Raw genomic sequence first — 27,122 nt, forward strand, 5'->3', positions numbered from 1 at the left:
TGGCATTTCACTGTTGCACATGCTTTAATACAGGTGGGATGTTACCATATTTTACTTTAAACTCTTCAAGTGGTGCTCCTGGAGTGTCTCCTGCACTGAATGTCAATCCTTGACATGGATCTTATTTTAACTATAATAGCTTAGTATTGATCAATACATCCATTGTAGATGATGTTACTGAGTAGTATTTTAAAACATTGAAATAATGAAGCTCTACAGACATACTTGTAGGTAGTCTTTTAGGTAAAAATTAAAAAATAATAATAAAAAGAGATAAATTACCAAATTAAAAGTTAATATATACCGGGTCATACTAGGTGTGGATTTGATTTCATTTACATCACCATAAATCATGCACAATTTTGCAGAAGTGAATAAATTTATGTCAATGTAAAAAGGGATTAATTGAGATTACAGTCAGGTCTGGGCTTTCCAGCTTCTCAGAGGAAACTAGAAATAGAAATAATTAACTTCAAGATACACCTCACTCAAACAATATTAACTGGATCAGGACTGTGCAGTTGTCAGTAAAGCACCTACTCCTTCGTGTTTCCATTATGGAGTTCTTCTTTCACTTAATATTGATTTTAGAGTTTGAAAAAAAATGTTTCCTGTTGTACAAAAGATAAACTTTATTGAGTCCAATCCTGTGGTTTTTGAAGCCAGCAGTAAAAGAGTTGACACTTCTTTTAATCAAACCCAGAATTCTTGTAAATGTAAGATTTCCCTTGCCCTCCAGTCCTAACAAATTAAGTCTGGGACTTAGTGCTGAGGCTGAGCTGATCATGGGAGTCAAGTGCTGAGTGCTTTAGTCAGGATTGAATTCAGGAAAAAAAGAAATATAAGAAAAACTTGCAGTTGTACTTGAGAAATACATAGGAGTTGGTTAATAAATTATCTGTTCTGTGAAAATTGTGTGAACTTACTGGAGCTTTTGAGCTATGTGCCAAGAAACTCTGATAGTGCCAGGCACTGCTCTCAACTCCACATAATATGTGACCTCTGTCAGACATGCTGTCCATAGCAAAAAAAATGTTAAAAATAATTTCAATCAAATATCAAAATTACTGTGAAAGTAGGAGTATATCGGTTTAAAAGTAATTATAAGCTGTAGTAACTTGTTAGTAATTTTGGAAGAAATAAACTTTTAAATCAGCTTAGATGGAATGCTCCACCACACTACTGTAAACTTTGCTGTACAGACCCAGTCAAGCTTGGGCTTAATCTGTGCCTTTTGTGACTGGGTTGGGTTCTTGTGGGTATTTTGGAAAAAGATTGCAATTTAATTGTGCTAACCCTGTTGCTTCTGAACTTGTTTTGCACTCCTGGAACATTCCCACTTTTGCACTTCTATCAAAAGCCAGTTAGACTCTGGCTAACTACTGATTTCTACTGGTAGTGCTGGTAGTGCTAAGTGACAGCTCATTCCTTGCTTCCTGACTTCCTTGTCTGCCTTTGTGGCATGGGGTGACAGCCTCTTATTTAGCCTCATGCTTACAACCTGTAAACTTGTTCTGATACCTGTAAGCCATAGCTTGGAATTTATGTGAAGCCCATCAGTTTCTAGTGGACATATCAGATTGTTTTGTTGTATTTGTTTGTTTTCAAATCTATGTTATGTGTAATGTCCCTTCAGAACTATGTGGTGCTACTGAATAAATGCCATGAGACTGGAAGCCAATGCACTCTCTGGAAAAGTCCAGGCATCTCCAGTGCCATCTTTGAGGAATGTCTCTGTTGAAGCATTTTGTAGATTTTCCCACCCCCCTTGCCTGCCCACACCTCCTCTTTCCCTTTTGTGCAGCACCTGGGCATGATGCATAATTCTACTGAGGAGTTTGAGTCTGTGCCTTCCTACAACTGCTACATAAACTTTAAGGGTTCAGTTACTACTTGGAGTCAGCCAGGGTGTAGGAATAAGATGTGGAAATCAACCATTAACCAAATTAAAGTAGAGGTTATTCAGTAGTAGCTGAAAATTATTCTTTGAAATATACTTTCTGTGGGTGTGTTTGCAACTGGCACTCTTTTCACTGTTGACCCAAAAGACTGAGATTTAGAAATGGGAGAAGGAATTACACTTCAGATGAGCCTCTACGTGTGGCTGTGTCAACTCAGATGCATAATTTTAAAGGCAAACATTTCTCAGCACTTGGGATAAAATTTTGTGTTGCCTTGCTGGCTTAAATTGAGAAAAAGGGTTATGGTTCATCAAGTTCTTATCATTTTCACATGTTCACTTGAAATACAATATATGTTGTATGTTTGTAAAATGTACAATAATATATAAATTAGCAAAAAAGTGATTTCTATATGCTTGGGAGTGCCTTATAAATGCAGTGTTTGCTCTCCCAACAAAAAAATGTATTCTGTGTTACTAGAGCTTTGGTAAACAGTTTAATGCACTGGGAATTCTTGACAACAGATAGATGAAGACCTGCCAGTTTCAAAACTCCTGTGCCTTAACTGCTTTCTAACTCCAGTAGTCTAAAGCTGTTAAGCTTTAAGTGCTCTGTCATATTTGTGGGCTTTTATAGCTAAGAGTAGAGCAGACAGCAGTGATGATGGAAAAGGATGGTTGGTAGACTTAAAATACTCTAAAGCATAGAGACAATAGTATATAATGCCTGGAATTGAAACCTTTTTGAATGAAATGATCAGCCATATGTGCCACCCTTATGGACCCTGTAAGAAGAAGAGAAGAAATGTACCCTGTTGCTAACTGTGCATGAAATTGCAGTGTTAGAAGATATTGACCAGATGTTTCAATCTCAACAAATAGCTTGTTATGTGACTGAGTGAAAATCTCTCTGCTGCTTTGATCACACACACCTTAAAGGAAGAGGTAATTTAATAGAGGCTGTCAAAGTTCATCATTGTCAATAAACTTTGACTTGACCTTTGCCATCTGGTTTTGATACTCTTGCTGATAGAAGCTGATAGGCAGCTGTTTACAGTTTGGGCTTGATGAATTCTGTGCTGCCAGACAAGGAAAGACGTCCCGACTTGTGGATTTTTTGCTGTCATCCTGGGTGTGGGTGTGTTCATTCAGACTGCACGTCACCTGGCAGGGGAGCCAGAGTGACAAACATGCATATAGAACACAGAGATTGGTTTTAAGGTTATAGAGATGAAAAAACCATCCCCGAAATATCCTCAAATGTCACTTTCCAACAGCTTCAGCTTCACCGATAGGTAAATACATACAGAGTGTTTTACAGTGGAGAACTTTGAAGGCATTTTTAAAATGCTTATCAGTCTTCCCAGTATCTCTGAAGTGAGTGCTAATTCCTTACAGACAGAGTAGGCTGAGGCATGATTAACAGTAGTGTACAGTTGCCAATGGGGCTGTCTTACTGCCCCCAAGTATGCTGCTCTATTTTCATGTTGCTTCCATTAACAGCTTAACATGACAGCTTTTAGCCACGGAGTAACAAGACTTTTATACCCTACTTATTTGCCAGTTTAGCAGTTTTCACATGCAAGGAAGTTGCTGGATGCTTTTACTGACAAAGGTACTCTCAAACCTGACCTTGTATATAGCTTGTTACTACTACTTTCTGTTTAATGACAGAAAACACACCTGTATTTCCTTGTACAGCAAGCAGCTTACAAACTGGAGAATAAAACTGTGGACAAGCAGATGAAGAGCAAGAGAGGAGGAATAGGAAATGGAATACAGAGAAGAGTGGCACTGAAAACAGTGATTTGGATAATGGGTTTTGTTAAGAGGCAGTTTGTTAGCTTTGTGTTTTTCAATGTAGGTGTGAACCAAGTGCTGCTCCTGAATGAGTGACGTGCTGATAGACATCTTCATTTGGAAAGCTACAGCAAAACACAACTTGTGGCACCACACTGGAATTAATGGGCCTTCCTGTCCAGAGATTTGAATAGTACACAGTGAACCAAATCCTGATAAGGCTTACATATTGGTCTTGGTGCAAGGCTTTAGCTAGTATTTTCCTTTAAAAAAATATTAGCACTTTTATCTCATTTAAGTTGGAAGTTGCTTGAGGGTGTTGTCATACATTTTAACAATATCATTTCCTCATTCATGATTTGGCAGCTTCAGCTAATGGGGGAAGAATTACTGTACAGGACATAGGGCTCCTTTTTGCAAGCCTGCTTTTGTGAAGATAAGTTTATTTTTTCCTTTTCCCCTTTTCCATTTTTTTCTTATATGGCCATTATGTGACAATAGCTGTTGCAATCTTTAAATGTTGATCAACGAGGGGGGGAAAAGATTTTTTTAAAAAATGGCAAAGGTGTATGGACAGAACTGTTTTATGTCATCTGTTTTCCAGGGTCTTGATGCTATATTCTCATAACAGTGACTCTGAAGTACAGGGCCAGCTTGGAACAGAGTTAATTTTTTTCATAGCAGCCTGTGTGTGGTGCTATGTTTTAGATTTGTCAGCAGAACACCACCACCAGTGCTGTTTAACACAGAAGTGTTTCAGTAGTTGCTGAGTAGTGCTTCCACAGCATCAAGGCCTTCTCTTTTCTTTCACTCTGCTGCCCCAGAGTCCTGGGAAAGAGGTTGGGAAGAGCCACAGCCAGGACAGCTGACCCCAACTGACCAAAGAGAGAGTCCAGGCCATATGGCATCTGCTCAGCATTAAAGCTGTTGGGAGCAGGGAGGGAGGGAGAGTTTCCCCAAGGTGGCCATGGCTTGGAGGCTGCCTGGGCACCAGTCTGCTGGTGGGAGGTGGTGAATGAATTTGCATCATTTTATCTTGACCCGTGCCTGTGGTTGTTTCTTCTCACTGTTGCACTTCCAGTTCTCTCCCTTGTCCACCAGTGAGAGAGTGACTGGGTGTGGTGTAGCTGCCAGCTGGGGGTAACACATCCTCATAGAGATTTTAAGTTATTTGATGTGTAGTTAAAAAAATCCTGCATTCCAGTTGTGCTTGAGGTGTTTCACATCAATCACAAGCCAGAAGTGTGCTTGCTTGGAACAGTGACACTAATGTCTGTTTTCAGTACTGTTTTGAATATCATCAAGACTTTGTGTTTTTAACATATGTGTATATATATATAATGATTTGGGGTTTTATTCTACTTTTTCTCTTTTTACCTGGTTTTCTAAGATGACGTGTGCTGTGTTTTCTTTTAGAATCTAAAATATTCCTAAGCACATTCACAAGAGCTTTTCAGTAAACTCTGTATATTACTGATGATGAGACATGTCCTAGGGATACAAAAAATGGTGAAACCTTCTGAGAAGAGTATGGGCTCATTCTAAAAATCAGAAAATAAAAATAAGGGATATTCTGAATAGTCCCGTGTAAAAAGAAGCCATTTCTGTTCTGATTTCCTAAAAGGAGTGCTTGGTAAGTAGTTGTTAGCATTGTTTAGTTTAGATTTTAGCAAGCATGTTAAGTCTTAGCTAATTTTGGGTCTTTGGAGTCTTCTCCTCTGTGAGTTGCAATTTAAAATAAGATGAGATTTGACAGATCATGCAGAGAAGAGTCCAGCTTCAAATAACACACTTCAGATGCACTTCAGATGTCTGTATTCAGTGTTAATGAGTTTTGAAGATCCTTCAGTGTGAAGGGGCATAATGCTTCCTGTTGTGTTGTCAGTTCCTAGGCATTTAGGATTGAAGCCTACAGCTGGAAACTCCTGTGTGCAGAAGGTATGTCAGTCTAAGCAAAGTTTCCTGTTCTTTGGCATTGTTAGTTTAAAACGAGTGACAGATGTGGAAGTGCACTACTGGCTGAAGCTTTTCAAAATAACCTAGGAGCTGAGGAGTTGAGATGGAGAACAATGTGGGCCTGATAGGGATTATCTTCATCAGCCTCCTTGTCCTGGTTATTGATGTTGTCCAGTTAATAGTGGCACTTAGAGCAAAGCACAGAGTTGGAGTAAAATGAAATAATTGCTGGAATATCTTTAATTTAGTCAGAAGGCTCTAAAGCTGTCTTCAGCTTCATCAGTCTGATGTGTCTCAAAGTCTGGCAGGACTCTGTACTGAGACCCAGCAGTGCAAACTCTCCTTTTAGAGGGGACATATTTTGCAACTGGAGATAGTGAGGGAAGTTAGATCAGCTATTTGGGTTTGTTGCTTTTTGCCTTTTGAGTTGAGGACCTGCTCTACAGTGAACTTGGCAGGAAGAGCAAAGAAGAGCTTGGAATACAGATCAAATGCAGGATCCTGGACTCTGGCCCTGGGGCAGAAGCATGGCATTCTTGAGCTAAACACCATAACCTTGGGAAGTGCAAATTGGAGAACTCTCTTCTGTCCCATTCTTTCTATAATACTTAAGACTATGGGGTTTTCTTTCACCTAGTGTGAAAGGGCATTCTTTTAAATTTTTTATTATTATTTTGAGTGTAAGGGCACATTCAGGCAGCTTTGCCATCTCAAAGATTGTTCTCAAAAGACAGAACTGAGGAGCCATTTGAAGTCAAGTCCCTTCTAGTGCTGGAAGAAGTGCTTCTGTAACTCCAAGGAAATGTTGTTTCCAAAGCTGTTTTCTAATCAGACAGAAGTGGGAGATGGGTGCACCACATCCCTGAGGTTCTTGCACTTCTCTGATAGCTAATGCATAGCAAAGAGTTCACCCTGTTAACTGATGATGAAAAAACACTTGAGCAGATCCTCCTCCTGCTGTGAGCCCAGGTTAGCCTCAGGAGAACAAGGAGAGAAGCATTCTGTCACCTGTCAGTGTGTCCTTGAGGGGCAAGGGGACTGCCCTCTTTTGGAAGTGCTGGCTTCACTGTTTGATCAGGAGGGACAATGTGCCTGTAGGCATGGGACACTCTGGTATTAGATGAGGCTTGTTTGGAAATCAGCCTAATTTTAAGACAAATTTACTCTAAAGGCAAGAAATACATTTAAAAAGAAGATGGTGTTTGCTTTTAGTTTGCCAGGGTGCATGCACCCAAAATGTAAGGGAAATGCAAACTGTTTAAGTGAGAACACCTGAAAGGTGTTGGATTTCCTGTGCTGCTTTCTCTGTCAGGGATGCTTATCCTAGCTGAAAAGGTCAGGGCCTGTCCTTGTGGTGTGTACCTGGTGTCCAAGCTGCCTTGACAGAAGAAAACTTGAGGATGAAGAATCACATTAGATTTCATAAACCACTTTGGGTTTTTGAGTTTCCTTTGTGGTATCCCACTCCTGAGGCTGTCTTGTTCCTTCATGATAAGTTCCCACTTCTGACACTTGTGTCTTTGAGCCACTAACAGCCTCAAATCCCCTTGGGTGATGGGGAGGATTCATGGTGTGGCCAGGTGCCAACCTCTCCTGACCAGCCTGTCACTACACTTAGTTAATAGCTGCCTCACTGCCTAGCCAGACCCTAGATAATGAACTCATTATGCTAGTGCCTGCTGAGATGGGTCATTTTCTCTTTCTGTCTGGACTCTTTTTCCTTCAATTAAATCTTGTGTTCCACATAAATCTATAAAGTGAATTTACAGTTGTTATAACCATATACCTGGCATTAATGTGTGCACTTTGCTACTGGCCTTCGTTTGATACTGGATATAATGCTACAGGACTGTTTCCCAGTGATAAATGTCTGGTGATGACTGACCTCTATTCCCATTTAGAGGGTTTTAGCCAAAATATTGTAATAAAAGCACTAACAATTAGTCCATGAAAGCACGTTTTGGGTTGGTTTTTTCATGTCAGGTTATTAAAAATTGAACTTGGATCCAGGGTATAGTTTTGAAAAGTGCTCCAGAGTCTACCTTGAAGATGTTATTTTGTCTCTTGCTTTCTCACACCCCTGCAAAAAATGCCAGCTGTGACTAATTCCTGTAGGTACAACTGCACAGAGGTATTTCTTCAGTTCAGTTTCATCAGGTTTAAATATGATGCCTGGTATCTGCCTTTACTTTTTAATATGTAGCCTTTTAGCTGAGGAAAGGAGGAACAGTTTGGAGGAATTCTGCAACTAGCAACACCTCACTATTATTATTTTGGGAATATGTGGAGGTAGTTCCATGAAGTTAGGAGTATTTGTAACTGTAGATTTGTGATGAGAGGATTCTTCAGAAGCACTGCTAAACTACTACTCCATCTTCCTCAGTGTTGTTTAACTTAGATGATGTTCAAATGAAAAGAATATCCCTGTAGAGGGAAAATTCCCCTGTCATGTAACACCTGTGTTTCAATTATTCATGGGTATGAGTAGAAACACTGCTTATGGGAGAAGTGGGCTGCACAACATGCAGAGGTTCATCCCAAGAAATCCTAGACCATGACTTCAGATTCTCAAGAATAACTTCAGGTACATTTAAAGTAAGGATTGTGACAGTTCTGTGTGGAATGTACCACATGTGAATTCAAACTGAGCTGCTGCCAATAGCCAAATCTCTGATACTTGAACAGAAAAAATCTTTCTTCAGAGAGGTGTGTGAAATGTGACTTCACTGCTGCTCCAGATCTTGTAGACTTCATATAAAAGGACAGAAAAGTTCTGTCATTTGAAAAAGTGTTTTAAGCCTAAGTTACACTTGGAAATCTTGGGTTATTTGAAGAATTGTTGGGGCTTGATGCTTTGATAAATGCTGTTCCTGGAGATCTCTATTAATTCTTGGTGTGAGTGAGGCACGGGACATGCAACACAAGGCCTGAAAAAAAAGATTGAATGCTGCTGCCACCTGACAGCACAATTCTTTGTGTCCTTAGACTTCTTATGCTTTAAATTGCTGCAGCAAAGAGGCCTTGCAACTTTTGTCCACCTTTGCCTTATTAATGGAGACTTTTCCATGACTCAAGGTATTTTATTTCATTTCTTTTTTCTTTTTTGTCCTCTGGAACTGGAAGTAATAGAGATGTGACTAAGCATGTGTTTGCAACTCAGTTACTTGACCTTTCTGCAACCCACAGCTACCACTAGTGCTGCTTTGTAATGGAGACATTATCGTTTATTTAAATCTTGATTAGGAAACAATTATAAGTAGGGTTTTAGTAGAGCAGTAAATTGATGTAGCCTTTAATTCATACTATAGATTGAGTGGATAAGCTTTCTGACTGTAATTAGAGTGAATTATAATGACTTCAATTGGCTGACTCACCACCAGCAGAGTAGGGCCTATGATTGTTTCTTCACATTTACTTTTTTTAGTTCACTCTTGATTTCTGCATTTCTGCTAAATGCTATTTTCTAACTTGGTACAAAATGGAGCTGCCTTTGCTGGTGAGTGATACATATTTTGTATTAATAAAAAAGGAGCTTTACAAAATAAGCTGTTGGCACCTTAGCAGCACTGTGCAGCTACACTCTTTACAATTCAAGTGACAGGACTGCTCTTAGTAGAGTTGGAGATGGATATTTTCATGCATGGTTTAACAATATAAATGGGGAGCATTTCCTTTTTGGCATATAATTAAATGGTAGACACAAATGGTTATTTTCAGTGCCATTTAGTTTTTATATATATTGTGAACGTTGCATGATGTTTCTTCTAAGCTTTCTCAGACTATTTTCCTTATGCACTATCTCTGGGTTTTGTGGGGCTTTTTTGTTATTTCTTTTTTCTTTTCTACAAATCTTCTTTACAGACACCATGCATTGCTTGATTACATGCAAATGTAGGGGAATCTCCTTTGAGCCAGGGAACTTCTTTTGAAATACCTTGTAAAAATATACTAATCTACTTTATTTGATATTGAACTACATGTGTTTAAGGTTTACATTAGGTATTAAATACTCAGTGTGATCATTAACAGTAACCTGTTTATTCTCTGCTGACCTTCCCTCCCTTGATGTACCAGATGTTTTTTACTTCAGGCACAGAAGTGTTCTGTATGTCACAGTGCTCTGTAGGCACAGAATTAAATATGGCAAGTGAAGAGGAGAAAAAATGGCAAAAAATAATACACCCAGCATGCTAACTTTGTTTCTTGTTATTTTCTTCCCCTGTTAATCTGCAGTGGATGATTCAGAGCCCTTACAAAGCTGCAACTTTCTTTGGGTGCATTGGCAAAGATAAGTTTGGAGAGATCTTGAAGAAGAAGGCTGAGGAAGCTCATGTGGATGCCCATTACTATGAGCAGAGTGAAGAGCCAACAGGAACCTGTGCTGCCTGCATCACTAGTGATAACAGGTCAGTGCCTCAGAGGTTTCCCTAAGTTACAAATGCAATTGGCATCATGTGTAGAACCTAAATTGTTTGGAATATTTGGCCTTGAAAATGGTTATTTGCATGATTAAAAGAAGTATTAGTACTGGTTTGAGACAACACAGGACTACCTGGCTCATAGCTGGGGCTGGGCGTTAATATAATTTTAGAGAAAAGCAGTTGTTAGGGCATTAAAAGTGTGGGGTCATGATATACTACTGCTTCCTGAACTTTCTAGCTTCCAGAAAATATGTGGGAGAGAAAAGCTCATTAACAGCTATGCTTCTGCCACCTGTGTGAAGGCAGATTGGCATGTAAGGCATGTGCTTGACTGGCCAAAAGATTATACTTCAGGTGATAATGTGTTTAAAGAGGGTAGGTGTCAGCATATAGCCTGATGGAAAGGGTTAACTGGATTTTATTCAAGAGGAAGAAAAGTAATTATTTATGTTGCAATTGTTAAGTTCATCTAATAAGTGTAATTCTCTAGGTCTGCATCTTTAACAATTCCTTCTGAATTTTCTTTCATGTTTTCAATTGCTGCTGGTTTTTTAGATGATCTTTGCTATTTTAAAAAATCACTTCTCCACAACTCTGTTCTATGGTTCTTCCATTTGTAGACTGTGAACAATGACCCTTGTGGTACTCTGTATAGTTTCAGAGCATTCCATGACTAAGAACTTGTTTACAGAGTAATAAATTAAAAATGTAATCAAAAGAGTAAAACTAAGAATTTCAGAAAGAAATAATGGAGTTGATAAGCATTTATTTTGAGCATGGTCTTTTGTTTTCTTCTTCCTTCACACACAACACCTGAACTTGCATACTACTGGTTTGCTGATCATCTCCTGATGATTTTTTAAACAATTCAAACTCAGCATGTCAGGCTTGCCTTAATCTTGAGATATTATCAGCACAGAACTGCCCTCCCTGATTTCTGCCAACATCTACACTTTGTGATACCAGATATTGAAACAACAGTGAAAAGTGTATTGGTTACTCTGAGGAATATTTTCTTTTTGGCTGGGACTACCAGTAAAATCTGTCATTATCCTCCCTGGTTTCCTTCTGAGGCTTTCAGTGCTATTGATTCTGAGGAACTGCTCTTTCCCTTTTGAAGCAGTATTAGGAGTTAGTAGCATTTATGAAGGTAAACCAGGAGTCCCATAATAAAAATTCACACCAAACTCAGGAATGATTGTACATGCTCAGTAGAGGAAGTTCATTCATCTTCATCTGGAGTTTTGACATTAATTATGTCTGCAGACTTCCTCCTTCATCTCCAAGCCCCATACTCTTTTTCCAGGAGAAGACAAGCAATAAAGATGTTTCTGCTCTTCAGTCACATAGTATCTGTGTATGCATCCTGTAGCAATCACCATTTCCTAAATGATGTGATGGGAAACTGAAGTCAAGTCTGTCAATAGTCATACTTAATGAATTCAGGAAAAATCTGTGCATCTTGCCATGCATCTCAATGGAATTTAAGTGTAGGTAAATTTATTCATAAAAATATCTGCAAGTACTACTTTAACTTATCAATCCATATTTCTGTCTTGCAAACATAAATCATTTCTCTCTTGATATCAAATGTTTACTCAAATACTAAAGAGTGTTCAGGAAGTGCAAGAGACTGATTTCCCTCCTCTGAAAAGGAGACAGAAAAAAAATGGTTTCAAAAGGCTTTATTGTGCAACCCCTCCTAGTGAGAACAAGTTTATTCTCAATCTTTAATCTTGTTTCTTGGTATTCAGCATTTTCTATATTTGTAAGAATCACTTCAACCTGGCCCAGTTTGATAACTGTTGATTAATTGCAGTATGTGCTAATTTCCTTCATCAGGTAATTCAGCATTCTTGTTGCACTTGGAGGAGCTGGCTAATAGCATTCCTGGTTTTCCTGGCTGTGTGTATTTTAGTTCCAGATGCCCTGATGTTTCTTGTTTCTGCTAAGTCTGTCTAACATTTTGCAGGAAAGGACCTGAGCTAATTTGTGATTACCATTGTGAAGTCTCTAGCTTAGCAATACTCATACACTTTGTTTTCTCAGGGCTTTTCAAGAAAATCCTAACACATGATTAAAGTGGTACCTACACTCCATCACTATCTGTGACATTGATTTGTGCCTTCTGCTCAGAAATCCCCACATGCAGAGTCTCCAGTAAGCTGTTGGATTTGAAGCACTCTGGCTGTCTCCAATTATTGTATTTCCTTGAAAAAACATCTACCTTCTCTGTGTCCCACATGTTGAACTCACTGCTGTTAGACTTTGAGTTTTAATTTGGAAAAGCCTGGTGCTTTGTCTCCATTGTAACAGTCTTTTATTACACATCACACGCAGAGCATCTCTCCAGTTGGATGTAGCCACAGAGAGCTAGGTTTACAGTTTCAGTGGCATGTGGTAAGTGAAAGGAAACATACAGGCTTTGCTTAGTTTTCTGGAACATAATTGCTTTTCACTTAGCAACATACAGAGACACAATTTTTCTGGCTACATCCTTTATGGATATTTAGGGTTTGCCAAAATTGAAAGATTTCATTCGCTTCTTAACTTTGGTTTATAGAAAATTACCACAGTTATGCACATGTCTGTCTTGGTTCTCTGATGGATTTCTTCTCATTGAAATTATATTATTCATCAAGAATGGAACTTCTTGCTCTATTACTTGTATCTTGGTCTATTTGTTTATAAATACATTCATGCTTTTACTTTTCTAAATGAGTTCATATTGCTTAAGGTTTGTATTCAAAGATATAAGCCCCAAGAATATCCCTGGGATGAAATGACACAGACATATGCTCTGTATTTTGATACATTCAAAAAAAGTCTGAATTTTTGTTTGAATTTTTAAACACCAGATCTATTTAACTAGAAAGGATTGTCAGAGATGAGTGTTGAGGAAGTTTGCAAAGACTTGCTTGCTGTCTTCATAAGAGATTCTTTTGAGATTTTGTTTTTTATTGAGTAGGATAAAAAGACATGGAGATAATCAAAGATGCTCTTTTGAGGTGGAATAAAATAGTGGGGTTTTTTTTTAACAGATCACCATCTAAAAGTAGCAATGTGATCCTTTTTCGTTTGCTGGAGGAAAATATGAACCTAAGAGGGGGGGAAAACCCACACACCAACCTGTTTTAGAATAATATAAGTATTCATTGGAAAATTAAAGAGGCAGGGTATACACATACATCAACTTTTTGGTTCTAGTGATTGAAAGTAATTTTGAGAAAATAATTTAGATTAGCTACTTCCCTAGGCAGTAGGTAATCTGCACATGCTCTGCCAGAGAGAGGGAGTTGATAAAAAATTCCACAAAGGTTGATTCTAAGCAAATGAAGGCATGTGAAGAGTCTAACAGATAGGTTACATAAACAATGTAGTTGGATTTAAAATACATCACTTAATAGATGATTTAAATTTCAATTTTTATTGTTCAGCTATTATGAAACGGTCAGATATAAAGTATATGCCTTTTATTGTGCTCTTTGGTAATTGCTTTCGTGTTCCTTAGGATCTTTGATTATCTTTGAGAAATTTTGTTCTCTGTGAGAAATTTACAGTAGTAAATGTTAGTTAAAGAGGATCTAATGCCTGCTTTTTAATTACTTTCAGGTCTCTTGTAGCTAACCTCGCTGCTGCTAATTGCTATAAGAAGGAAAAGCATCTTGATTTGGAGAAGAACTGGAAGCTGGTGGAAAAGGCCAAAGTTTACTATATAGCAGTAAGTGCAGCTTCTTTCAAATTGCCAAAATTTGTGTTGCAACATTTAAGCAATGAACGTGTCTGTTGCATAGGGTTTCAGATGATTTCATAGGGATATGACAAAAGAAAATGACTACTTCAATTTCAGCCAAGTTTGATTTCTTTGAATTTAAATACAGGAGTGTGTTTTAGTTGTGTGCTTTCTTCATTTAGTGGGGGAAAAGTGTCATAAAGAACTAAACATTTTTGGAGCTTTTGTAGTAGTGCATCAAATTTACATTTCACATTTTCTAGTAAATTGTTGTGAAGGATGCACAAATTATGTAGAAAAACACTATTAGCATAATTATTCACTGCAAACAGTTTGAGCTTATTTGTGTGAACAATCTTAATTGCTATTTATTCCATAGTAATTACTACAGCACCTTATAACTCAATATTTCAGAAACAATGATTGTGACAAATCTCTTGAATGTGGAAGGTGGGGCAAAATGATTTTAATGATGAAATCTTATTTTGGGAATAAAGGGGTTTTGAGGATGGGGCATTAGTAGCTTCACAATTAGCAGACTTCTTTTACCATCCAGAATGAATCAAGGCAGATGAGTGCAGATTACATCTTGCCTAAACAGAAGTAGTGAATTTCTTTTCCTTTTGCTCTCAAGTTGATCTGACTGATCACAATTAGCAAACCTAAAAGATCTATGGCAGATTAAAACCTCATAACATGCATGTAATATCTGGATTCTGTATGACAGCTGCTTCCATTCCACTACCTGAGTTATGTGGGAACAGCTGGTAAGAAGTGTAAAAAATTGATTATCCAGGAGGAACAAGTTCATTGAAAATACAGTTATTTCTTTTAGCTTGTGTTAATGTCTCCTGCAGCTTGGTGGTGTGCACTGCTGTAGGCTTTACATGCTTGTTATTGATCTTGTTTATGGCTAAGGCTGCCCTTTTGTAACTGCCAAAAAAAACTTAGAACCTTCTCAGTATACAAAGAAAATCCATCCCGCTGCTATGGCCATATGTTAGTGCTATGGTTAAAAGAATACCTGGGTGTATTGGATACTCATTTCTTATTTCTGTTGTTCAAGTGTTCTGAGCTTTTATTCCCCAAGAATTGTATCTCAGTCTGTTCCAAATGCCACGCTTAGGAATTAATGCTGTTTGCTAAAAAAAATATTGAAGGGCTACGAGTATTGTTTACATAAAGAATGACAGACGTCACCAAAAGCTATACTGCAATATTTTTGTTTTATGATGTTTATATATAATTACCATTTAAGCTTCCAATAGGTGATTTAGAAAAACTAAACATAGTGGAGATGCTTCAGGAAAGGTAGGTAAAGTTACATGAGGTGAAAAACAGATTTGGGTTATGTAAGATACAGCCTTCATCTTGAGCTCTGAAGCCACACTTGTGTTCCTTCAGTTTGATCACTTAAATTTTTACTTGGTGATTCAGTACATTGATTTTCATATATACTAAAAGCTGTCCTTCAAATGGTAGTTCTACAATATCCAGGCTTCGAATGAGACAATTAATTCTACTAAACTTAAAATAAACCCCAAGATGTGCATATGTTAATAGATAAATGAGTAACTGAAGTGCTAATAAATTGTATTAGATCTAAATTGCCTCGGATATTTGCAAAATGGAATTCAGATTAGGGCAACATCCAATTGCACGTGTGTTGTGTAAAGAACTTGGTTCACACCTGAAGCAAAAGCACAAGGAGAGTGTTGTTTCAGATTACAGAGTGCATGTGTCACTTGAGGAGCCAGTGTGTATAACCATACACAATCTCTCATGCTACACTGCATCCAAGCCCTTTTCTTTCATTTAGATTTTTAACTTGTAGGTTTGTAGCAGTTTATGAGAGCAGACAAAACTATATAATGAAAAATTACCACTCCTGAGGTATTTTGTCTACTGCTGTCTTCACTTCAGCCTTGTTACCTTTACCTTCCTTGGGTTTACACTGTGCATATGTTGCTTTTCCTTCTGCCTATACAACTGCCACCTGGTTTTTTGGATTGCATTAGAATGTATTTTAGTAACAGAGACTTATTCTGGAAATCCATGTCCTGAGATTGTCAAGCAATCAATTTTCTTGGCAGAGTAGGACAGTTGTTGCTTCAGGACACATCTGTGATATCCTGTGGTCATCTGTATGTGCTCCCTAGATTAGATAACATGCTTTTCAATGCAGGGTTCAGCAGAGCAGCCCTCAGATGAAACTTAGCTCTGAAATTTAATCAATTCTCAGAGGGAGGAGCAGGTACAAAGGAAAAGATAGTGAAGCCCTGACAGAACCTTTAAAGACAACTTCTGTTACCCTGAATGAACACAATACATTTATTTTAGCCATCTGGTAATCAGATTCAGCAGACAAATTGCAGAAAGACTGGCAGAGAATAGGACCCTGTAAATCACAGATAGAAGCAAAATACAGAGGCTGCCCCAGCCTTCTCAGAGATGGTAAACTTTAAAAGATGTCTTTTAATCCTTTCAAATTACTTTACTTTGTATCAGCTAAAATAGATTACACATACTGTCAAACTCTATGCAATTTCTTTCCCTTCTCCAGATATAATTCATATACTTGCAGTAATTTTTACCACTGACATCATATCTTGCAGTCTGTCATATTCATTTCACTGTGGATCAGCTAGCTGTGCTGCTGGTGTCTGATTAGAATTCACTGTGAGGGATTTTATTTGGCTCCTACTGGGGCTAGAAAATGTCTCTTCCTCAGACGTTTCCCTTATTTCAGAATAAGTTGAGAGTTATGATAACACCAAACATTGTCATTCTGACTCTGAACTCGTGAATGAGACACAACCTGACATGAAAATAATCTTAAATTGTGACTTGGGGAGAAGGTGGGTGTTTCTCCAAGAATTCTGTTACATTTACAGGGTTCTTGGGGTTTTTTGCATTGTGGATGTTTTCACTGCTTGGTTTTTGGTTTTGTTTTTTTAATTAATGTCTTTGGTCCAGTTGGAATCTGTGGGAGGTGGTGGTACTCGGTATCTTTGACATTGCACACAAACATTTTAACCTTTTTAATGCAACTTGCAGTATATATCTGTTGATTTTTATATCTTATGAAAGCCTGGAATGCAAACATGTTTTATTGTCAAGGTTTTTGATTAAAAAAATAATCTGCTGAGAAGTGTTGCTTAGGAGAGCAGAGCAATTGAGGAGAATTTTAGTTGTCATTTGACTCCAGAGAGCACTTCTATGTTGCTCTACGTGTGTGAGGAATTTTGCACTTGTCCTTTCATAACAAGAAGAAAATGGAAAAGGAAAAAATGTTTTCCCTCATTAAAAGCTGCATTTAACCTTCTGAAATCTTCACTCTGTGACAACTGATACTGCTTGCTCATACAGCCAGCTGAATTTTAACCTTAGGCCTGTGACTGAACATTAATGCCACGAGTGTGGTGCTTCCCAGGTTTGTGTTTCCCCTTGTTGCAGTCAGCCATTTGTATTTCTGCCACTTATTTAGCTTTACTCAATTTGTTCTCCAGTCCAACACCTCCATTCATTTGATATTTGCAGACAGAGGCATTAGGTGGGTGAAGCACTGTCTGTTGATGCCAATATTATCTTGGTGCTGAAGTAACAAATGTGTTCTTGAAAGTGCCTGAAAGCTTCGGCTCCTCTGCTACTTGTAGGCAAAAATTTAAATAAAAATTACTATTACTGCCTTGATTTGTTAGCATTCACAACCATCAGAATCTTTTTTGTAGTTACAAAGTTAGTGGCAACTGTAGTTTCTTTTGATGATAATGATAGTTCTGATCCAGACCAGGTATTCTGGCTTTAGGATTTGTTTCAAGAAGGAAATGGAATGCGTTGTGGCAGTCATCATGAACCTGGGGTAACACACCCAGCTGCTGGAGGAGAAGTTTTTAAAGCTCCAGCCACCCTGTTCTTTTTCAACAAAACCTGTGGTATTTTAATATTTATTTTCTTACACAGCCTAAGTGCTTGTCTAAGCAGAGAGATGCCGTGGTGGTGTAGTGGGCTTGATGGTGGAATTATCTGGTTTCAACATGAGTCTGTCAAAACACAAGCTTGATGTCAGCAATTGGTAGCAAAGCTTAAATAACATTCTGCAGTATTTTACATGGGGTTTGGCTATTCTACTTGAGAAAAAAAATGCTGGTTATTATAACAATGTAGGTATAAATGAAATTTCTTTTGTGTTGTCTCCTCCTTTCAGAGGCATATTCAGTGAAGGCATTTTTATTGTAATTTACTGCTATGATGAGTATGATAATTTACAATGGATTATGATAGGTTTTTTCTCTTTTGAGATGTACTGGGGCTGTGTTCACTTCATGGGAAATGAGAGCTGTAGACACTGGCAAGAATCAAAATATCCCCTAAAAAAAAGACATTTGTTTGAATAACTTGCACGATCGTTTTTTTGGGTTTTGTTTGGTTTGTTGTGTTTTTTTTTTTTCATTGATAACTTTTGCATTGTGCTCTGGCACCAGTACGTGTGCCATTTGACATGCAAAACTCTTTCTCACAGTAATAAATATGTTTTATGGCCAGGAAGACATTCTGAATGTCTTAACTATCAAGATGATTCAGCTAACAAGTTAGTTGTGGACATTTCTTGCTGTCCTTGGATAACTTTGCCTTCCTGAAACCTACCAGCTTGAGGCACTGTGTTTTCTGGGATGGATTCATTGTGCAGAGATGATAGACTCAGTACCTAACCAGGAAAGCCAGTCTGCCATTTACTGGCCTCCAAAACAAATACTTTCTTTCTCAGAACTAGAGAAATTCACAGCTTGCTTTCTTTGATCCAAATGAAAAATCGAGCTTTGGCTAAACAGCCACTCACATGTGTTCTGTCATTCTGGGATGCATTCAGGATGTGGTGTGCATTATGCTGCCATTTCAGGTATACCTTCTCATGAATACACAATTTTGCCAGTGTTTTATCATGTAACTTAAGTGGAAAAGTGAATTAAAGACTCTGTTCTTTTTTTTTTTTTTTTCTTCTAGTGGATTTTGATCCTCAAGGTGTCGTTATTTAAAGACAAATGTTTAGTACTTTATGCAGAATAACACATCACCAACTTTTAAGAGAGATTGTGCCTCCTTTTTCCATAATAGAAAATTAATGAGACTCTGTCTAACATGGAAAAAATATTTATTTTCAATTGTTCACCTCGATGTTATTAATTATATTTATTTATATGAAGAGTATCCACGTTTCCTGTCATTCTTCTACCCCAGTAGCCTTGAAATTGCAGCTCCACTTCTTCAGCTCAGTAATTAGTGAAGCTCAGTCATCCCTCCTTTTACCATGTGATTTTTGGGGTGCTTTTGAGAAGAATGCATTATTAGAGCACTTACACAGCCAGTCTAGCTGCAACAGCCAGGCGGCAATAGCAGTGCCATTTTTCACAAAGAAAATGTTGAACAGGAGCCAAATGTTTGGTGGCAGAGTCTGTTGCTAGGAAATCAAGTTCCTGAGGCGATTAATGACAAAGCAAGCAATAACAAGAAGGCAGAATTACAGATTTAAAAGAGAGGGAGAAAAAAGTGGTTGGTGTTATAATTACCCAAAGAAATCCGTACTCATTAAATTGGCTGTTTTTATGATTGACTTTAATTGGAGGTTAGCTCAGATATTTAGCTCCTTTCCCACCCCTTTAAACACACACATGCACATAATCTGTAGAACTGCAGACTTGTTTTTCTAAGCATTGAGAGGAGCTTGCCCTGTAATTTGATCCCCACTGACAGATGCATTTTCTATGCTGCCATTTTGAATTAACCTATTGTGCAACAATTTTCCTCAGCTCTGTTGAATAAAACATCAAGTCTTATTACCTCAGATGGATTTGATAGAGTAAAAGAATGTACTTCTAGCTGAAGTAGACTATTTGCAATGAGTTCAGTGATTTGAACTCTGCCAACAAGCACCAATAATTTGTGATGTATACTTAAAGAAGGAAGGAGAGAAGAGCCACGTGGGGGGTCTCTCAGGCTCTATGAAGTTCAAACACAAACCTTGGAGTAATATTGTTGTTTGTGCTGAGGTTATTCCCTGAGATCAAGCCTTTTTAGATAAAGCCTGTTAACTAAGATTTTTGCCATTAAGCAGATTGGTTTTGAACCAGGGATTCTCTTCTCCTCAGCAGTTACCCAAACTGACAGGCTACTCTGGGAGTAGGAAATAAAAATCAGTCCCTCTCTCCCAAAAGCCTGATTTTGCCTCTGAGTTTTCTTTTGTGAAGAGAAGTTTTTCCTTGTAGAGTTAAGCTGGAATAAATGATGTTTCAAATATTATCTTAAATTTCAGATTATTTGTATCCTGGGCTGAGGGAAGAACAGACTTTCACCTTAATCATTTTTCTCCCCAATTAGAAAAACATATGCAGTTGGTTTAGCAAAATTTTGGTAAAGAAGTGGGGAGGCAACTGACCCTGACACTGAAATCCTCTTATTCAAGACAATATTCCCTGCTTGCAGCAAGTGAGAAGTGAGAAAATATCCTTTTCCAGTACCTGGAAGTGAACATACAGATCCTAACTATAAAAGCTAAATGATGCCATAGCTCTCCAAATTCCTAATCAAACAGTGAAACAATAGAACTGCACGGATTCTGTCCAACAATACCCACATTACTAATCAGATGCCAATGCCAAGCTGTCTGCTTTGTTAAATACCCAGGTTCCCTGAGGCAAGAAGACAGCTGCTATAACTACTATGAAATTTGGTAGCTCAATCTATTTTTGCTACCCTTGGGCTATCCAGCTCCTGTTAATTCAGACCACCCCAACTGGGACACTTTAGGGATTTTTTTTTTTTTTCTTCTTTTTCCAAAGTGTTTGTAATTAAAATGAGAAAACATCATTATTACTCCAAAGATGTGGTGTGCACTTTGCATTTGACAGATACCTACAGAGATAAACCCAGCATGTAATTTTCATTGACATAATGATTGTGGTTGCATTACCCTTTTAAAAGTATATTGCTTTTTTTTTTCTTCTTCTTCTTTTTTTGGGGTGGGGGGGAGGAGGGTAAGAGGGGAAAGGGCGTGCTTTTATTTCATTAATAGAATTTGTAAATCTGTTGAGATACTAAATCAGTCTCTTGGTTGCAAGCTACTCATCTGCAAGGGCTGCACAGGGCTTTGTAGCAGACTGGGAAGCCCTGAGAAGAAACGTTCACCAGGGCCATGCTACCCCCAGGGACCTCTGCTCCCAGGTGCCTCTCTCTGCCTTTAGGGACTCTGAGTCTCAAATCATAGGGAAAGCATGGGCAGACTTATTAAATGGAAATTAAAAAGGGAAGCCTTTATATGCTAAGGGGTGAGTCAATTCGAGGGGAAATGTTTACTGCAGGTCCTCTTTATTAGAGTGATCTCTTCATGAGGGCACAAGAATTTTGTCTGTTACCATGTCAACTTTGTTAGAGCAAAATCCCAAAACTAAAGCACCAGCAAACCAGGGAGTTCAGAGCTCTGACTGAAGCACTATCGGTTCTGTCTTGAATTATTTTTCATTCCAGTACTTCTCTGATAAGGGTTAAAATGTATCATTAATTTATGACTATTCTGAAGGTAAACAAACAATTAGTGGATTTGTCTGATTGGAGGTCACTTGCTTTTTTTGGATGCTGGCTACCAGGATTTAGAACAACTTGGTAGTCACCACTCTGCGTAGAGTTGATTGAACTGGGAGGTCCCACCTTCCTTCTGAGGAGCTGACCTGAACTGGTGGAGATGTTGTAGTGCCCATAACCCTGGGTTATGTATTCTTTGTGTCTGCATCATCCACTGCTGCAGGAAAAATGACATAAAATACTGCAGCAATTGTGCTCGGGTGTACGTAAAGAAAGTTAATATTTTTAACAGCAAAAACTCTGGGTGTGTGTTACTTGAGAGCTGAATTCAGCTATTTGTGGGAGCCCATTATTTGGCCTGAAGCTGAAATTATAGTTTCATTTATCATTTCTGTGTGTAATAGGGACAGTGTCGTTGTTTAAATACAAAACTTTTTTTTTTATCTTGCGACAAATTATGATTAATGATTTGCTTTGAAATGAGCACTCTGTTGTGCTTATTGTTTCAAAGCCAGTAACTTTTGTACTAAAATCAGGGAATGTTAAGATATGTATACACAGTGCAAAAGGATTTATTTATGCTTTTCTGAGCTCAGAAACTGACCTCTACTAAATGGCATTGGTCACTGAAGACATAGCAAGGGTTGCAAGCAGGAGAGGAACCTGAAGATGCTGCTTTTTGATTCTGCAGGTGAGAGTTGTCATTTAAAAGGGTAAAAAAGTTTTTAGAAGGGTATCCTAAAATCCGTATCCTAAAAATTTGGGTCAAGTAAATTAGTGTGCTGCACTGTGCTGATCAGTTGTGTACTCAGAATAAAAAAGCACTTTGTAGAAATGCTTCTGCATGGATTTTCAGTGATATTAAATGTGTGAATAGTATACCTTGCAGACTGGGCTTTTTACTACTTTGTGAGAGATTCATTAGCCCATCAGAAGGCAGCAGGGCTGAGTCCCACCATTCTGTTTGTTATTGTGTTTATTAGAAGCAGGAATTGACTGATTCCAAAAACAGGCTCTGGAAGTTCATCTGAGAGAGGCTACGGGACCTTAGGCAGATCCTGGACTGGCCTTGGTGTAACAGAGGAGGAGACCTTTTCCTTTTCTCAGGAGACATCTGCTTTAGTTGAGATCTTTGTGGTGCTTTCTGAGTTTCTTTTTGAAGAATAGAACTGTGCCTTAAAGACAGGGCTGAGCAGGTTTTGTGGTGGGGCTTTAATCTTTGTAGTTGTGGGGCTAATGCTTCGTCAGCAGTGTGCTGGGTAAATGTGCTTCAGGCTGGTTTGGTCAAAACAAAGATCCTTCTCTTTTTTTTTTTTTTTTTTTTCTTTTCCCCCTTCCTTCTTTCTTCTTCCTTTACTGAATCCTTTAAATCAGTAATGAGTGCTGGTTTAGGAGAAGTGTCAAAGCTGGAGAAATAGAGGTAGACACTGAGATGGTCTGGATATGTTTTAGGAAGAAAAACTGGCAGGTAGGGTTTGACTGCTGAAACATCATTTTAGCAATATGAACAAGACTAAAACATCACTACTAATCCTTACAAAGGTTTGACTTAAACAAAAGCTAAGGGCACTTAGATTTTGTCCACAATAGAGGGATTTTGCTGATGCAGCTGCTGTGGAAAACCCTCCTGAGGATTTACACTTCTTTCTGGCACAAACACCCTTAATGTGGATACAGATTAACAGCTGCTATACCAGCAGAAATGCTCTCACCTTCCCAGACTAATCATACTTGCACCAAAGTTGTTTGGTTTTTTGTTTTGCAAGACCATGTTGGTTAAGGATGATGTAGGTTTTTTCCATATGTCTAAATAATGGAGCCATTTTGGGAAAATTAATTGCATACCTGGCCATAATATCCCCTATAAATATCAGCATATTCCTTATGGCCCATAGGTATTGGAAAGCCCTTTCTAAAAGAAAATTTCACATGTTTGGTGTGTGTCTAATAATGCCTTGTTCTTAAAGATCTGTCCATGAGAAGACCTGTCTTGTTACCACATTTTCTGCTGCAGTTCCTGATGCTGTTTTGCAGAATGCTTTTAATAAGTTGGGGGGGGGGGGGTTGCCAACTATGCTCTTGACAGCTGCAGTAGAACAATACTTTACTGCAAAGTTGAAAATGGTGGGGAACAGCAGTTAACAGTATTTAGCATGAAATATGCCTCAGCATATGCCTCTGAACATGTCTTTTTAAGACCATATGGGGTATAATTGGTGCTGAACAACATCGAGGTGTTTTGTGAAAAGTAAAGGCTAAGCATTAGAGTCAGAAAATCCTAAAAGATGAGACAAATGGAAGAAACTGGAGAAAGAAGGGAGGTACTAAATATTTTGTTTCTCTCTCTGCATGACCTGACGTGAGGTACCACAGCATTTTTTATAGATTTCTTTCCGTGTTGGGGTTAAAATTAAGAAATTCAGCAAAACAGTGACAGGTAGTGGCTGTGGGAGATGGTGAGAGTAATTGGAACAAAGCAGAACCAACCTTACCATCCACTGAGAGAACTCAGGAGAATATTGGCAGCCTTTCTATTTGGTGTTCTTAAGGCACCTGACCACAGGAAAGCAAGGTGAGAATGAATTTCATCCTTACACATGAATTTCCTCTGTCCTTTGAGGATGGGAGACAAAATTTAAGTGGTTTTATTCATTTACTTGCTAAGATATCTGATTCCCAAGGGATAATTTGGAATTAGTGGAGCAATGTGCTGAACTTAAAATTCCTCACCACTTATAGTGATTTTAATCACAAACTATAGCTGCATGTAGAAAAAAAAAATTACAAACTGTGGCTGAGACTTTTCAACAGTGTGAAGGATAGAATTTTCCTTGAAAAGAAGACATTTTCCATGAGCCTAAATAAAAGGACAGCAAGAGCTGGTGCTGTCCCCAAGTGCTGCTTTATACTGCTGAGAATGGGCTGAAGAGAGTTTCTGCTGAGGGCTGTGGGTTCTTATCTGCCAAATTGAGCTATCATTTGTTGACATGAGGGAGCTGGTGGGAATGGCCTTTAATTCAGTTCTCAGGAACAGCAGAATTGTAAAAGGCAAGCTCAGTGGAGGAGGAACAGGAAAATGTTAATTTTTTTAGAGCGGGCTCCTATTTGGAATGCTGTGAGGTTTGTATAGCAACAGAAACAAACCTTGGAACATTTATGCAGTAAATATGCTAAATAAAAATCATCAAATTGTAATTATTTGGAAAGCATTGAACTTCTTTCTATTATAAAGCTTCCAAACCTTCATAATAGGAACTTAATACACTTTTAGTTTTATCAGTATGATGATAAAATTATGTCAGTAGAATTTAAAGCGATCATCATCTTTTTTTTTTGAGCAAAAATGTCCACATAGTAATATGCCCACTGGCAAAGTTAGTACCAAGTGTTGTGCAGTGGTAAAAGGACCAACAGAAAACAGTCAATATTGTCATATGTTGAGTAAGTATCAGGAAAGGGTATTAAAAAACTCTGTCCTTGGAGACACATTCTCTTTTTTATTTAGTTTATTTGGTAATAAGCTTCAGACACTCTCCTAACCAAATACCCAGTTTTATAGAATGTAAATTTAGAGGCATACTTCTGTCTTTTGGAGGTAGCTGTTTGCTAGAGTAGTTTTGGGTTTGTTTTGTTTTGTTTTTCAACAAAAACAAATTCATCTCATCTGTAAGAAAAGTTAATTTCAATTTTGTTAAGTGATTCTGGCTGCTCTGCTGATGAAGTGATGTCATGGGTTGGAGGATAGGGGTTCAGCAGCAAAAATACTTTAGATTGAAATGTAGAAATCATTAGAAATCCTGTAACAGAACAACCAGAGGCTGATAAAGCTCTGGAATTTAGTTTACCAATGCACAGATAATCTGGTCATCTCTGCTAAGTTTCTTATCACTAGCAGACCTGTCACCACTGACCTGACAGGGAAGAGTATCAAAATAGTACTTGAGTCTTTCTGATCTGCAAATCTCTGTAGGAAATTCTCTAAGTTGAAATTTTTTGCCAGCTGGAAGAGCATCATATGTGCTTCTTGTCTTTTACTCTTGTCTGGACACCCACTTGTGGACTAGGAGGAACTTTGAGCTGATTATTTCCTATTGCAGCTTTTAAGTTCAAGAGATTCATGTCTTCCACATCTTGTTCTTGATTTTTGACCTAGTGAGAGAAGACAAATGTGAACAGTAATGAAAAGTAAGGTTAGAGGTGAAAAAGTATAAAGCTGGAGCTCCTATGGGCATGTTACAACGTTGTATCTTTCAGTCTTTTGCATAAAAAGAATGCAGGGGTTGTATTGTCCTCTTGTTACAATTCTGCTAACTGGTCAGGTTTGATAGTTTTAATAGTAGGTAGGTTTTAATTTTAAATAAATAGAAAATACATAGCTTCATTTGGAAGTCTTGGAAGCTGCTTCCTCTGGTAGCTGGAAGACTCTTGAAAAACAAAATCAAAAAAATCTTCATACTAAGGAGTGTATGTGCCCTTTAAGGTAACATATGTGTGCTCTTGGGTTTGCCAGTTCCAAATGTCCAGTGGAAACCCATTTCTGGGTTTAGCACAATAAAAAAGCAGGAGTGAGAGAAGAACCTTGGTTGGTTGATGTGGCCACAAAAAATCAGTTATATTGTGTATACTCTGTGTTCTGTTTATGTGCCATAATCATTTTAAATAAAGTTCCATCAAGTACTTTTTATGACGTAAAAAAATTAAAAAATGAGTTACAAATCAGGCAAAATCCTAGAGACAATCATGTACAGATTTTGGGGCTAAATCTAACATGTGTTTATAGTCCCTTCACACTGAAGAGCTCTGGCTAAATATGGAAGGTTTGATGAAATGCTTAGAGCATGTTAGCTGTTAATTCTACATGAGTAATATTTGCTTGGGAGTTCTGTTTGCCTTCACTGATAACTTTGCCTAGAAATACTCAGAAATTATCATTGCCCTGAAATGGGTGATAGTTGAAAAATAAGCTTGGTGCAAATTGGAAGGAGTTAATATTTGCCTGCTACAACAAATGAGCAAGAGGAGGCAGAAAAGCCATTCTGAAATTACACTCTTGTTTAGAAAGAATGCAAAGCTTTTAGAAATCCTGTGAAACATTGTGGGTTCATCTTCCATGTCAGCAGTGTTTATTGCCACAAAAGCCACAAATGTTGAGAATATGTTATAATAAACTACCCAGTTCTGCCCAGATGTTAGGGATGGTTATTAATGACTCATTTTGCTTTGTAATTGCCATAAGGTTTTTTCATTACCAAAACCTCTGATGAGAAAGCAGCTTTCCCTAAATTTCTCAGTACACTGGTTCTTACATTGAACTTTACAGAACGTTTATTTTCTAAAAGCTCTTAATTCTGATGTCTGATACCCAGTAATTTTTTTCTCTGAAATGCGTTGTAAAAGGACACACATATGGCTGATGTGTGTTTTTAAAATTTTTTATAGCCTTGTTTGCCATAATGTTTCAAATAATGGAACACCACAGATCCTTCAGCCTCAAAATACTTTATGCTTTTTTGGTAATAATGGGGCAGAAAAATTGGATATAATTCTTTTGTCATCTTTGTTCACTCTAAGTTGCCACATTAAGAAGGTCACTGCCATGCTGGCAATAAAAACTTGGATTTCCAGTGTATGGAAGCAGAGGACTTGAGCTACTTAGTCTCCAGAGAGAGATCCTTTTTAAAATCTCCTTACACCTCAACCTTCTTCACCAAAATGCTCTCTATACTTTGTCTTTTAT

At 38.0% G+C, this 27,122-nt stretch overlaps 1 protein-coding gene across 4 annotated transcripts in view; it reads left to right on the plus strand.

Annotated features, from left to right (window-relative positions):
* Positions 1-27,122, plus strand: part of ADK (adenosine kinase) — a 233,514-nt gene that overhangs the window by 95,609 nt on the left and 110,783 nt on the right. For all 4 annotated transcript variants that reach the window (XM_071748240.1, XM_071748243.1, XM_071748239.1 and 1 more), the window contains 2 exons: positions 9,890-10,062; positions 13,690-13,798. In XM_071748240.1, the coding sequence (XP_071604341.1) occupies positions 9,890-10,062; positions 13,690-13,798 (282 nt within the window). The remainder of the gene's footprint in view (positions 1-9,889; positions 10,063-13,689; positions 13,799-27,122) is intronic.

Source organism: Heliangelus exortis, chromosome 7 (assembly GCF_036169615.1).
Source record: "Heliangelus exortis chromosome 7, bHelExo1.hap1, whole genome shotgun sequence".
Classification (NCBI taxonomy): Eukaryota; Metazoa; Chordata; class Aves; order Apodiformes; family Trochilidae; genus Heliangelus; species Heliangelus exortis.